Source organism: Mesocricetus auratus, unplaced genomic scaffold, assembly GCF_017639785.1.
Source record: "Mesocricetus auratus isolate SY011 unplaced genomic scaffold, BCM_Maur_2.0 Super-Scaffold_100676, whole genome shotgun sequence".
Lineage (NCBI taxonomy): Eukaryota > Metazoa > Chordata > Mammalia > Rodentia > Cricetidae > Mesocricetus > Mesocricetus auratus.
In genome coordinates this window covers 473,111-486,318 of record NW_024429266.1, presented here as the reverse complement: position 1 = coordinate 486,318, position 13,208 = coordinate 473,111, and the positions used below count along the sequence as shown (strand labels likewise).

At 44.2% G+C, this 13,208-nt stretch overlaps 1 protein-coding gene across 2 annotated transcripts in view; it reads left to right on the top strand.

Annotated features, from left to right (window-relative positions):
* Positions 1-13,208, top strand: part of Plxna2 (plexin A2) — a 190,122-nt gene that overhangs the window by 91,713 nt on the left and 85,201 nt on the right. For both annotated transcript variants that reach the window (XM_005082844.4, XM_040739013.1), the window contains exon 4: positions 2,336-2,470. In XM_005082844.4, coding sequence (XP_005082901.1) covers positions 2,336-2,470 — 135 coding nt within the window. The remainder of the gene's footprint in view (positions 1-2,335; positions 2,471-13,208) is intronic.

Here is a 13,208-nt window from a genome sequence, read left to right as displayed (position 1 = left end):
AGAGCTTTCCTCGGTCATATGAAAATAAATGCTTATCCTCACCCCACCTCTGGAAGGAAATGCTTTGGTAAGAGTTGACAAATCAACTGTCTTTAATGAAGAGTGACTACTAAAGAGATACAAAGAGGGTGATGGTGGAGTCAGCCCACAGGGGAGAGACCATGGATAGCAATGGCTAAAAGAGTACTCTTAGTTCCAGTGAGCTAACCCCAGCAATTTCAAGTCAGAGCTCACAGGTCACCTGCCAAAGCAGTGGGAGCACAGTATCCCAGGCTAGGCCCTAACTCAGTTCCTGTCCTTGAGAACCAGGTATAGGGCCTCAGGCCATTGGGCACCTGGCCTCAATAGTCACTTACTTCCAGCTCATCCCAACAGTTACATGCCATAAACAATCTTAGGCCCCTTCATTGTGCCGCTCTCAGGAAGTGCAGAGGTGGGGATGGTAGGTCGCACCCCACTCCTTCAACTCTGCAGTAAATTCTGCTCTTGACCCTCCCTACCCAGCCAGGCAGAGCAGAATTCTCCTCTGCTCACTGTCTTTCCATGTTACTGCAGTTATCGGGCCCAAGGTAGGCAGCCTTTGAGATAACTACATCATGGTGAGCCACCCTTAGAAACTCTCAGAGGCAGAAAGAAGAGACAGTTAAACAAGAAGAGAATGGAAAGGGTGTAGAGGACACGGCTATTCTACCTGTCTTAAAGAGAAAATATCTTTTGATCTCACTAAAAAACCCAGAGTTATCTATCCTTTCAAAGGGTGTTTCTCAAGAATTCCCCTGTGTCTGTCACCATCTGTGTTCCAGTCTCATGCAAGTCCTCAGAGGGATACAGGGAAAGGAGAAAACACATATCCACCTTCACAATGTTAATGACTCTACACATATTGGAAGCAATTAAAGAACAATCCAAATAGTAAGTCAATACATGTTAGCTAATACATATACAGTGAGCAAATCAATTGATTATAATCTTAGGATACATGTCTAATAGGGGGGGAAAAGGCACCAGCATATGTAATTAGTTATCATAGGACAGGGGCCTTCCCAGGGGAGGCAAGCCTTTAGTCAGAAGGTATGTAGGTAGAATGAGACCGGGAAGCTGGAGTAGGGCTAGCCAGTGAATGCCAAGCTGCAGATACAGGATGGGACTGTGGGTGGAGCCCATTCACACTAAGGGTTCCTTGCCAACACTCTTTATGTGAAATCTTTCCCTGAACACTTGTAGGGCTAAGCCAGGTCTTTCTCCACCTTCTGTACAAGCAGCCTCAGCGTCACTGGGAATCTCCTACCAAAATGGAGGCTGTGGTCTGGCTCAGTCAGACACACCCCATCCCCTCCAAACAATTCTGAGTGTGGCCAAATTAAGAGCATTAGGTTACCTTGCTACTTCTCAACCTTGGCTGTGCCTTTGCCTAGGGAGCTTCTAACCCAGGTGATACTGCCTGGACCATATACACTCAAAGATTCTGATTCATGGGTCCAGTTCTGAAATTCACATTTTCTTTAAACTCACCAGATAAGCTCAATTATGTAGCCTGGACAGAGACTTAGGTAAATGATATTCGGGTCCTTTTTGTTTACTGCCCTGGGGGTGAGGCAAAAGAAAAAAAAGCATACTTCATCTCCCTACAACCTATGTAACTTACAAATACAGACAACTGGCATCTAGGGGCAGAAAGATTTCTGAGTTCTGAAATTTTCAGTCTCCCAGTGATGACAACAAGGTTTCTGATGGTCTGCATAATCCTTCTCCCCCATGTCAACCTAACACAAGGGTACTCTATACAGACATTGACTCTCCAATCTATGGTAAGTACGCATACACACACTCACTTGCATACAAATTCTGTAAATGTATGTAAATGCACACAAGAACAACTGCATAAGGACAGTCGGAATCTTTAATGTGCATTCAAACACAAATCAACCACCATTAGGAATTCCAGACCAAAAGTGGGCATGGTGATGCATCGCAATACATGCCTGTAATCCAAAAAGTGGAAAAGTTGAAGGTGGAGGATCAGAGCACAGACTGGGTTACACAGTGTAACCCTGGTTCCAAATAAGTGAGAGATAGGAGGAAAGGGATCTGGGGTGGGGGCAGAAAGGAAGAGAGGAGGAAATAGGGTAGAAGGGGAGAGAGAGCAGGAGCTCTCAGGCCCTGCATACTGAGTGATTGTGAATGGATTAAGAGTTTAACATAAGTAGCACTTCTTTCCAAAGCAATGACCTGGAGGGGCAGCAACTGTCTTTTGAAAGCTGTCCCTCCAAGTAGAAGCAGATGGTCCCTGGGAAGGCTGAGTATCAATACTAAGGGCAATTTGTTTTTCTTGCAGATTCGAGCGGATGGTCCCCCCCATGGTGGGGTCCAGTATGAGATGATCTCTGTTTTCAAAGATGGGAGCCCCATCCTCCGGGACATGGCCTTCTCTATCAATCAGTTCTACCTGTATGTCATGTCTGAGAGACAGGTAAGTGCTGACACACATCTCCCCTTTCCAAACTCTAAGAAACCTCTGATAACCTACCTATCACCTTTGGTCAGAGGTTGTCCTGTCCCACAAGAGAGACGCTGAGCTTGCTGTGCTGGGGTTCTGAGAAAGGCAGATCCCTGTGGCATCTGTAGAGAGATAGAAGGAAGCTGCAGGGTCAGCCTCTTCCCGGAGGCCTCTCTCTAGGACACAGCCCCTGTCTGGGTGAGTGATGAAAAGCCCTGCAAGAAAAAGCTAGACTGAGCACCACAGCATGGTGTGATTAGGAGTTAGATTTACTGCTCCTGGGCCCACAGAGTTGGCTGCTCATGGGAGCCAAAGAGGTGTAAATAATCTAGGCCTTCAGGCTGGGCTGGCTCCTAGGAGACAGGACTGAGATGGAGTCCTAGAAGGACATCAAATCTTGTCCTGAGTCTGAGATTGGATGCAGGATGGAGCTGGTCAGTTCTGGAAAGCTGAAACTACCTGCTAAGGTTGAAAACTCCACAAGAGAAACCTCGATCCTTTGCTAAGTAGCAACTGAGCAAGTTCTATCTTCCTAGACCCAGGGAAGGAATTATTCTTCAGTTTATGTTTTCTCTACATGTGTGTGAACAGAGGGGTTTACCAGACCCTCAGAGGAAGGAAACTAGGTGGTGTGCTTAGCAATGGCTGGCTATTCTATCCAGTTGATCAGGAGATCACCATGGATCTGAGGCAGCCATGGTTGTCTCAGAACTGAGGAAGCTGGCTGACAGGGAAGACAGCTGAGGTGGGAGATTCACCCCTTCATTAGGTATCTCCTGTGTCTTTCTTGAATGTTCCTGAAAGACACCAATGTCCTTGGTCAGCTTCACTCTTCCCAGAGTTCTGTGTGCTCCTTTCAACAATCAAGAATCTGGAGCAAGTGATGACAGATAAGGGGATGAGCGGGAATGAAGAAAAGGGGATCGGTGCATGGTGGCATTAAGGAAAGCAGTGATGCAGCTCTAACTTGAAAATTACTTCTTGAGAACAGATGACACAAATCATATGCTAATTGCATGCAAATTACATCCAGATCCTCTTAAGCCCACCTGCCTTTTCTACCTTTATTCATGTGGCCCCTGCAATTGAGGCAAAAACAGATCCAATTGAGAATTTACTAGAATTGAGGGAAATTTGCCAACCCAGAGTGGTAAGGTAGTCCTAGAAAAAAAAACATTGGCCTATTAGCACAAGAAAATAGCCAGTGGTTCTTGGAAAAGTGTTACTAGACAGATAATTATTGGGAACAAAGTACTGGGAAAATATCAGAACAAATGAGGCTTGGTTGTTACCCTTAAATTGGTTACAATCTAATGAGGGACAAGTGTTCCCAGAGATCTGTATCACCGGATAGATTTCTATGGGCGCTCTGCATTTTCCTCCTAGTCTTTGTTTTTTAAGGCAGAAACTTCTTTGTATTTGTTAGAGGAGATGCATGCGTATATGCATGTGTTATGTGTGTAGAGGCTAGAGACCAACCTCAGGTGTCAATCTTCAGGCACCATCCACTTAAAACAATGCCTTTCACTAGCCTAAAACTCAACAAATAAGTAGGCTGACTGGCTGGTAAGCCCCAGGGTTTAGCTTGTCTAGGATCCCCTCTACTAGGTGTGCTTTTCTTTTGTTTACATGGGTTCTGGAGGTCCATTGGGCCGTGTTCATATGGCAAGCACTTACTGATTGAGCCATTCCCCCATCAAGTTATTTTTAAATGAGAAAGTAGATGCTTACCTTTCTAATCCAAGCACTACATTTTAAAAACAGTCACAAGTCATCAAATCCTCCTACCCAACAAATAACACCTTGTAGCCATTTGGCCAACACCAAGATGCTTCTGTAGAACTACCTACAGACAGCGGGATGGAGGACAGAGAGTTGGCAACAAGGGAGCCAGGTGAAAAGGTGGCCACACAGGATGGAGAGACCATGCTTTGGTAATATTTTCAGATATTCCATATGCCTAAGGACCAAGCAGATCACTCTGGGCAAGAACCTTCACTTGGATTCTCTGAGCCTATTGACATACAAATAGCATAAATAGCAATGACCAATGACAGCATATGGTGACTGGGAAGCTGCCAGGGCAAAAAAAAAAATGGTAGCATGTCTTTTTCTCAAATAAGATGCTTTTTGAAAATGTGATAAAATGTAGGCAGAAGAGGATGTAGTTCAGTGGACACAGAGCTTGTCTGGCATGCCCAAGTCCCGGGTCACATTCCTAGCACTGCCCAGGTGGCTGAGAGGTTGGGTCAGAAATAAGGTTGTTGAGTAGTCTTCACAGTACATAATGATCTCTGTGTCTATATCTGAAAGCATCAGCCCTAGCCACATTAAATCCTCAAATATCTCATTTATAAATGTTCCTTCCTTCCTCCAGTCTTTTGTGTCAGATGTCCTGTTCTTGCTACAGTGAGAACCAGACAGACTGAGTAGCAGGCAGTCATGGGGAGCTGAAATTGGAAGCCTTTGCGTTTAATGCCATGGGGCTGAATCTGGTCAAGTGAGATATTAGGAGTTCCCCCTACCAACTGGAGTGGCCCAATCCAGTGGCTGAGTCTAAGAGGGATTTGCAGTGGAGCTTGGAAGCCTGTCACCTGGGAAGCTGTAAATCACTCAGAAGTAGCAGTGAGGTGACTTCAGCAGGGGTAATCCAGGGCTGAGGGCCAAGAGCAGCTCATGAGGCCCATCTGTCTGAGGCCATGGAGCAGAGCATTGACACTCAGCCTGGCCTCCTGAAGGACACAGTGTATTGTGTGCTAGGAGGACAATCCGTAAGAAAAAAGTCAGGCAGCCTGACTTCTCTCCCAGTGTTTGCCATTACTTTTCAAGTTATCCCACAACCTTAGCTTACCCCTTTGTTAACTAAAGGTTGTGAATCAACTAATGAGATATCCTGAACCCCAAGTCCTTGGGTGCCATCTCACAATTTTATAGCTGAGTTGCCTTGGACAAATCACTTAATCTCAGTGTATCTCACACAGTAAAGTGTGAGATCAGTGGAGATTAAAAAAAAAAAAAGGAAGAATCTCCCTATTCAGCATCAAAGGCCACACGCCTACCATGAGGACTCCATATGGTCATTCCAGCCCTCACTCCCCATAATCCCATTACTGGGTATGTAGAGGTGTGTGGTTATTAGGATGAAGAAAATGGTGTGAGCTGAGAGTCCCAGGTTCTGGACTAGTCCTGTCTCTACCAAGTTTCCTAGGGGCCTGATCTCTTAACTCCTCAGGAACTTTGAAAGGAAATCTTCCAAGACAGAGTTCTTAGCAAAACTTAGCAAGGTCTTGGGCTTGTGACTTTTAAAAATGAGATTGGAAATAAATGTATTTTTATTATTGCTGAGTCAGCAGAATGAAATGTCTTCTTTGATACCTTTGATCAGTGTTTTCCCTATACTTTTCAATATTATTCTTTTCCTATGTCTTGGGCAGTTCTTGTGCTGTCAAGTCCTTAGGAATGAATAATCTTGGGGTTTTGGTAATTTTTCTGTGGTGTTTTTTACTCAGTTTATATTATATTTATAGCATGAATGAAAAATACCTTTTTGTCAATTATGTGGTGAAGTTTGGCTTGTTGTTTCTCTTTTCATTTAACTATGTATGATTTCTATGATTGTTTTGGGAGAACAGAAATGATATTTGGATACAGTGGTTCTCACAACCTGTAAGTTGTGACCCCTTTGGTGTTGAATGACCCTTTCACAGGGGTCACCTAAGACCATCAGAAAACACAGATATTTATATTATGATTCATAACAGTAGCAAAATTACAGTTATGAAGTAGCAATGAAAAAAACCGTTATGGTTGGGGGTCATCACAGCATGAGGAACTGTAAGAAAGGATCACTGCATTAGGACTGTTGAGAACCACTGCTCTAATAGATGAAGTAACCCTAGTTAGGTTATTAGATATGAAATGTCTCTTTTGCTGCTTAAAGTGTTTATTGAAGCATACATTAATAATTTTCTAAATTATTTTTTCAAATAACTTCATTATAATTTGAATTTATTTTCTCAGTTTTGGAACACATCTGACACATAAATCAATTTTCATGTTCTTCTACAAATAATGTACTTTATAGCAGCATAGGTATGCTTGACAGTAGAACAAGATCTTTCTGAAGGAGATGGGTGCAGCCAAGTGTTTATGAGTATCCCCCTAAACATGATTACTACTGAGTAGAAATTTGATAATCAGTAATGGGTCAAGAAAGTATATCTGTTTCCTGCTACTATAACAAAATATCTAAGACTAGGAAACTTATAAAGTGAAGGTGTCTGTGGGCCCAAGTCAAAGTAGCATGGCCCAATTCCTAGTAGGGGCCACATATCTGTGTCACAGCATCATAGGTGTCTTTGATGACATGAACGTGCTTGAGAAGGGGAGATCACTTGATAAGACCAGAAGTCAGAGAGAAGGGGAAGGAACTAGGCTTGCTCTTTAACCAGTACAAGGCAGTACCTTCAATGATCTAATTAGATACCACTATCTGTCCCTTAAAGGCTCCACAATACTTTTCAGCTTGTGGGTTTTGTGGGACACACTCAAGCCATATCCAAACTTCAGAGGACATGATGGGAAGGATCATTTCTATAATTTCACTTTATAATACACTATGGACAGTGTAATCTTATGTCTCCCCTCTATCCTCCCACTTTTTCCCAAAGATGTGGTACCTGTTATATCCCTGGTACCATGTGAGAGTAGAACCAGTTTTCCAATTCTGCCTGTACAAAGCTAGAATCATCCAATCTAGCACTCAGATATCAGATATTTCTCCTCTCTCTCTCCTCTCTCTCTCTCTCTCTCTCTCTCTCTCTCTCTCTCTCTCCCCCTCTCTCTCTCTGTCAATTAACTAAATGTAATTAAGAAATAGTACTAGTAAGAAGTGTTGAGTCATTAGTGCCACTTCCTAACAAGTCAATGTTGATGTACTCTTAATGGATCTACGGCTTGGCCGGTCCCAGGGGGAAACTTGGAAACAGAATTCCAGTCCTGCTGTTAATTGCCCAGGTGCCCCATCAAGAGAAGGCCAGCTCTTCCCTAGAAAGCTACCCCAACTGCAGCAGTAAGTTAGCAGATGTCATGAACATGAATACAACTTGCTCCCAGACCCTCAGTGTCTAATGGAAGTCAGTCAGAGAGTCTGGGAACGTTAGGCTAGGAGCCAAGTAAAACAGCAAGTAAGAAGATGAAAAGAAGAGGCATAGCCTGCTTCCAACCCAGCTTGTCAGGCTGGCCACTCCCAGAAAGGGAATACCACTCTGTCCTCAGGGTAGATGGGAAAAGAGTGTAGGAATGGAAGCAATTATTCTATTTTATACTTTAATTAGATTGAATTAGCAGAGGGAATAGAGGCATAAAATGATCCAGCGAAGGGTGAAATGGAAAAGGAGAGTCACCGTGTAGAATGGCTCCATGCAGGCTGGGGAGAGCCTTGGGAAGAACAGAGGGCTGGAGATGGGTGACATGTTTGGAGAGGGCGGGAGAAGGGGCTGGGATTCTATTCTCCCATTTGGAGGCCTAGAGAGGACAAATGCCATGGAGTTTAAGATCTGGTGTGTGTGAATGGTACCACCATTGCACACCCACTTATGTAACTTCAGAAAATTATGTAAATTTCTCCTAAATCTCGGTTGTCCTACCTACCTGTGTAGGTGGTCTAATAAAACAGTGTTCTGAGGATAGCAGACATAAAGTGCCTACTGTGTATCTAATATGCAGTCTTGGCTTTCACCATCAATGGTATTTTCAATAAAACTTCTTGGTACTTCAGAAAGGACCAGAGGTGATTGCTACAAACTATGATCAGGAAGCCCTGCTCCCTAGAATGGCTTGCAAACTGTCATCCCTGATGCAACCTGTCATCCTGGTGGACCATCAGAAGACTCTGGCCTGGCCAAACTGGGCTTCATTCTCAAAGGCTGGTATTTATTTTTTAAAGACAGCAATGTGCCAAGTAGACTAAACAGTCCCTCTCTCAGAACACAGAGAAGCAGCCCATATGTGAGGCCAAGAGGTCAGAATATAAGCATCTATGTGGGGAGGGGGGATGGAGGGTTCCATGTAGGTTATCCCCATGCCATAGGCTACATGTCTGGACATCTGGTTTTGAAGGGACCTCTCTAAATATGTAATCAGGCTACAGGCTCAACGACAAAGATAGGATAAACCTCTTCTGCCTGTGAACACCCAGGCCAAGTGCCCTTATGCATACCAGTGGTTATTGGCACACTGTTCTGTTTGCTGTATTACAAACCACTTTATGGACATAACACAGACATCTTTTCACAGCCTTGGGGGAATGACATTAAACAGCTCAGGTAACTAGAATAATGGTAAGAGGTCTGGAGAGATGGCTCAGCAAAAAAGCATGTACTGCTCTTGCATGGGACCTGAATTCAATTCCCAGCATTCCTGACAGTCAGCTCTCTTCAGCTCCAGGGAATCTGATGTCGTCTCTGGCCTCCATGGGCACTGTACTCACATGCACACATCTCTTACTACCACCACACACACATGCATGAAATTTAAAAATAAACAAGGGGCTAAGACTGACTGAACTTTTGACTGGACTGGCATCGATCCATGTGCTTTGGGGGTATCCTTGTACACTCCCACCACAGTTTCTGACACAGTCTCTAACATGTTTAACATGTTAGCTGTTGACTCTGAGAATGAGAAACCCCCACAAATAGGACAGAAATTGAATTAGCTTTGGAGGTCTCCTCATCCCTTTTACTTGCCTCTTCACTCTAGTGACCATCACCCCCAGAGATCTATGCTTGTCCATAGATAAAATTTAAGAAACAAGGATAGGGAGTAATCAACTTGCATGATTCCCTGTCTGCTAGGGCCATGGACCACAGAACACCAGAGCTGACCAAGACCTGGGAGATGGCCTATTCTGATCCCAGAGGAGAAATTCTCTATGCACACTTTAAGTATTGCAAGCATCCATCACTTATATCCAGAGTCAGCACAAGTGTGTGAGAACACACCAATGGTTTTCCATCAGGCTGCTTATTGGCTGAGGTTGTGTGAGTCCACAAAATGGGCCACACCAATGTTTTTAGCCCTGCAAGTGCCTCTGGGAAATGGAATATGTTAGGAGGAGGTCATAGTGCAGGAACATTCCTGGTCAAAGCATGGACCTTCCTGTGACATTGTCCCAGCTCTCAGGCATAGCTCTCCCCTGGGACACAGAGAGGTATTCCTCACTCTGCACAATTGCAGGATAGGATATTAATATGTTCACCACCTATCTTAAGTTTACAAGTGGTAGGACAATGAGAGCTTCAGCCTGGGGTTATCAGACACATAAACTACAAAACACCCCTTTCCAATGGGGCCAGAGAACTAACTCTCCTGTCTCTCCATCTCTGCACCCCCCCCACCTCCCTCCCCAACCCCACCATCCCTGTGTGGGTTTGGTAAGGACCAGGAGATTCAGTCTCCTGCCTGATGAGACGGTAATACCCAGCCAGCTTCACCAGAGAACTAATTTTGCTTTCACTGGTTTGGAGGAGTCCCTTTGAATAATTACTAAGCTGGTTCTAGAATCAAAAATAGAACCATTTTCAAAAGAACTATATTCATGCCTGGGATAGTAAGTCTGCTACCTGCAGCCAAAGCAACTGAATTTCCAAGCCCCTAAGGACTTGTAGGGGAAACAAAAAAAAAAAAAAGTTAAGAACTACACTTCTAGATTCCTTGTCCCTTGCATTCTGACAACTCAGATTGTTAATTTTGGTTGTGGTTACTTGTTTAGTCCAAGGGAGAAGACTTCCCCAGTGTAGACAGAGCATGCTGAAGTGTGGTTTTACAAGGCAAATGGTGTCTGTCATAGGCACCCCCTTTTCTGGCCTGACAGTCTTGGCCCAGCTACAAGGGGACAAGAAGATAGGGTTGGGGGGCAGAGAGTTGAGCCTGAGGGACTTAATGAATTATGGAGTTTGAGGACTAGGAAAGTGAAGATAAGAGAGTTTCTGCTGCACTTTTGGGTTAGAATGTGTCACTTTCAATCCATGCCTTTGGTGCACACATGTTTCTGTTTAAGGATATGGAACCCCATGTGACCCGGGAGCTGAGTCTCACTCAGATCTGTGTCTTTCCCAAAAGAAAGGGCAGAATCCTGCCTCCAGGAGCATAGTACAGGGAGCCAACTGTGGCCTCCTCCCCCCAGGTTTTGATTTCCCTCATCACCAGCATCAAGGAGCCCAGAAGCTGACCCTGATCATTGTTCGCCATTAATATTCTCTTGGAGCATTTTTAAAAAATAAATGTTTTCACCTGAGGGAAAAGAACTGCTAACCTACCCTATTAATCAGACATTTGGATTGCTGTATTTTAGAGAGAGAATTCCAGCCTCTTATTTTAAACTTCTTTGGTTTGGAAAGAAGTGATTAAACACAATGCTCAGGCTGGACAGACTGGTGCCAAAAACCCTTGTTGCTCTAAACGGGCAGGGGCCTGGGGACTGCCCTCTAAGCTTTGGCAGGGGATTTGATTTCTCTTTCTAGTAACTGCTGATGGCTGATACCCTGACTGCCTATAGTGATTGCTCCAAGGACAGGAGGATGGGAAATTATTGGATCTTAATTCCAGATGCCCAGAAAAACGACTTGCTTGCCCTGGCTATAATCTGAATCATCAGGAAAACCAGAGCTAATTCTGGTTAACCTGTTCAGCACAGTATCTCTCTCCCAATTTGACCGTGGCTTCATTCAGCCTATGCAAAAGGAAGCACTGGTTGTGTGTACAAAGTTTTAATTTAAAAAATTTAAAACAACCTAGGCCCTAGAGAATCACTGAAGATGTTCCCAAGAGTCAAATTAAACTGGGAGAGATTTGCATACATTAGCATATACAGCTTCTTTCATTCAGTAGACCATTAAGTGTCTACCATGTATAATGCATAGCTTTGTCCACTGGTAAGTCATTTGCATATGCAGATTTGGACAAGGCTGTCTTTCTAAGGAATGGTCCAGCAAATATCTTATAAATAGGTCTGCCCTGGAGATAGTCTTCTTATCTTTGTGTAGAGATTAAAAAAACAGGATTCCTACCCTAGGGAGGGCCATCAAATTCTGCCAGTAAGGAGTGGAATGTAGGTTACAGAGAGAATATAGGCAGGATGCTCAGTGAATGAGACAACTTTAAGCCTTCAGGAAGTGCTCTCACTAGTTCCTTCAGTCTTAGAGTCTGTAGATGAGATCTCTGTCTTAACACGGAGATCCAAGGCTAGTTATCCTTAGAGATTATCTAGAGAGTAGCAGCCCTTTGTTTCACAGAAAATGGGGCCTAGATTTCAGAATAGACTTTGAAAACAAAGAATACACCTTTAAGGAGGCTGGCAGTCACCTAGCCTAGCAGTTATCATCGAGAACCTGGTTAAGTCCAACTCTACCACTAATTGGGCTGAGGCCATGAGCAAGCTGCTTCGCCTCTCTGCTTCTGTAACCTCACCCATAAATGGGCTTCCTTGTGGGCTCTGCTTGAGTGTTCAATGGATTACTTCAATGAATTAATGCCTTAAAAGCACTCAGAGAAGCACCTGGCATGGCATGCCTGCTTAATACATGTTAGCATTGTGATTATGTTTTTATGATTATGTCCCATGCCTATCACTAGGCCAAGTCCTGCAGAGCAAGACTCAACTTATAACCACACCTATAGAATAAACTCTACCGGCTGCCTGGCCTCTCAGCTCTGATTTAAGATGTGTTGAAATCTAACATTTATGCCAATGGTTTTCTTCTTTTAGTTTACAAACATGACCTCAGCTAATGAGTATTATTTTCTCAGACTTTTCTATAGATAAGAAAACTGAAATTAAGTCTGGCTTGCTAATTTGCCCAGAGCAGCAAAGCTGGCAAACAGCAGTATTGGGCCTCTGCATCAGGCCTCTCTAGTGGAAGCTCCTTTCCAGTGCTGAAGACAGTGCCCCCTGCTGTGCCTGCTCCATCCTGCAATTCCTCCATCAAGGGTTCAGGCTCAGGAAACACAGGCCCCTCCTAACCTGCCACTCCTAAGGAGGTAGTAGTCTGTTTAAAAAAACCAATTAAAGAATGCCAACACTGTTTCCGAGTCCAGACTCATTCAGGGGATAGCAGAAGAAATGCCACTTTACAGAAAGAAAAAAAAAAAGCATCCTGCCCCAGGAGGTTGGTGCCACTGGCCTGTGTACTATATAGCAGGCTAGTGTCTTTCCAAGAATACCCTCTCCTCCTTATGGCAAACCGGAAGACAATTAATCACCCATGTCAGACCAATAAGGAATGTAAGGCCCCTGAAGGTTTAATGACCTAAACACTTTATTTGTAAGGCTCTTAAGGGTGGAGCTATGAGTGAGGTGCAAGTCTGGGCAACAGTAAAGTCTTTTGCCTTCCTACCCTTGCCACCCCCCACCAATGCCATTCAGAGACCCCAAGGTGATCTCATGACTCCCTTGTGCATTCTTCCATCCTGTCCTCATCCTGGCTTACTCAACAAAGGAAACCGTTGCAAGGAAGGCAGGTGCAGAATGAAAGAAACAGTACAGCTGAGCCTTACTCAGTTTCTAAGGTACCATCCAGGAGTGAACCAGGTATGCCAGGATTCTCTCAACTGCTGGTCCTAGCTAGAGTCCTAAGGCTCAGGAAGGCCTAACCAAGACAAATGATGGGGAAGGGATGGAATGACACCCCATAACTCAGCCGTCCCCTGC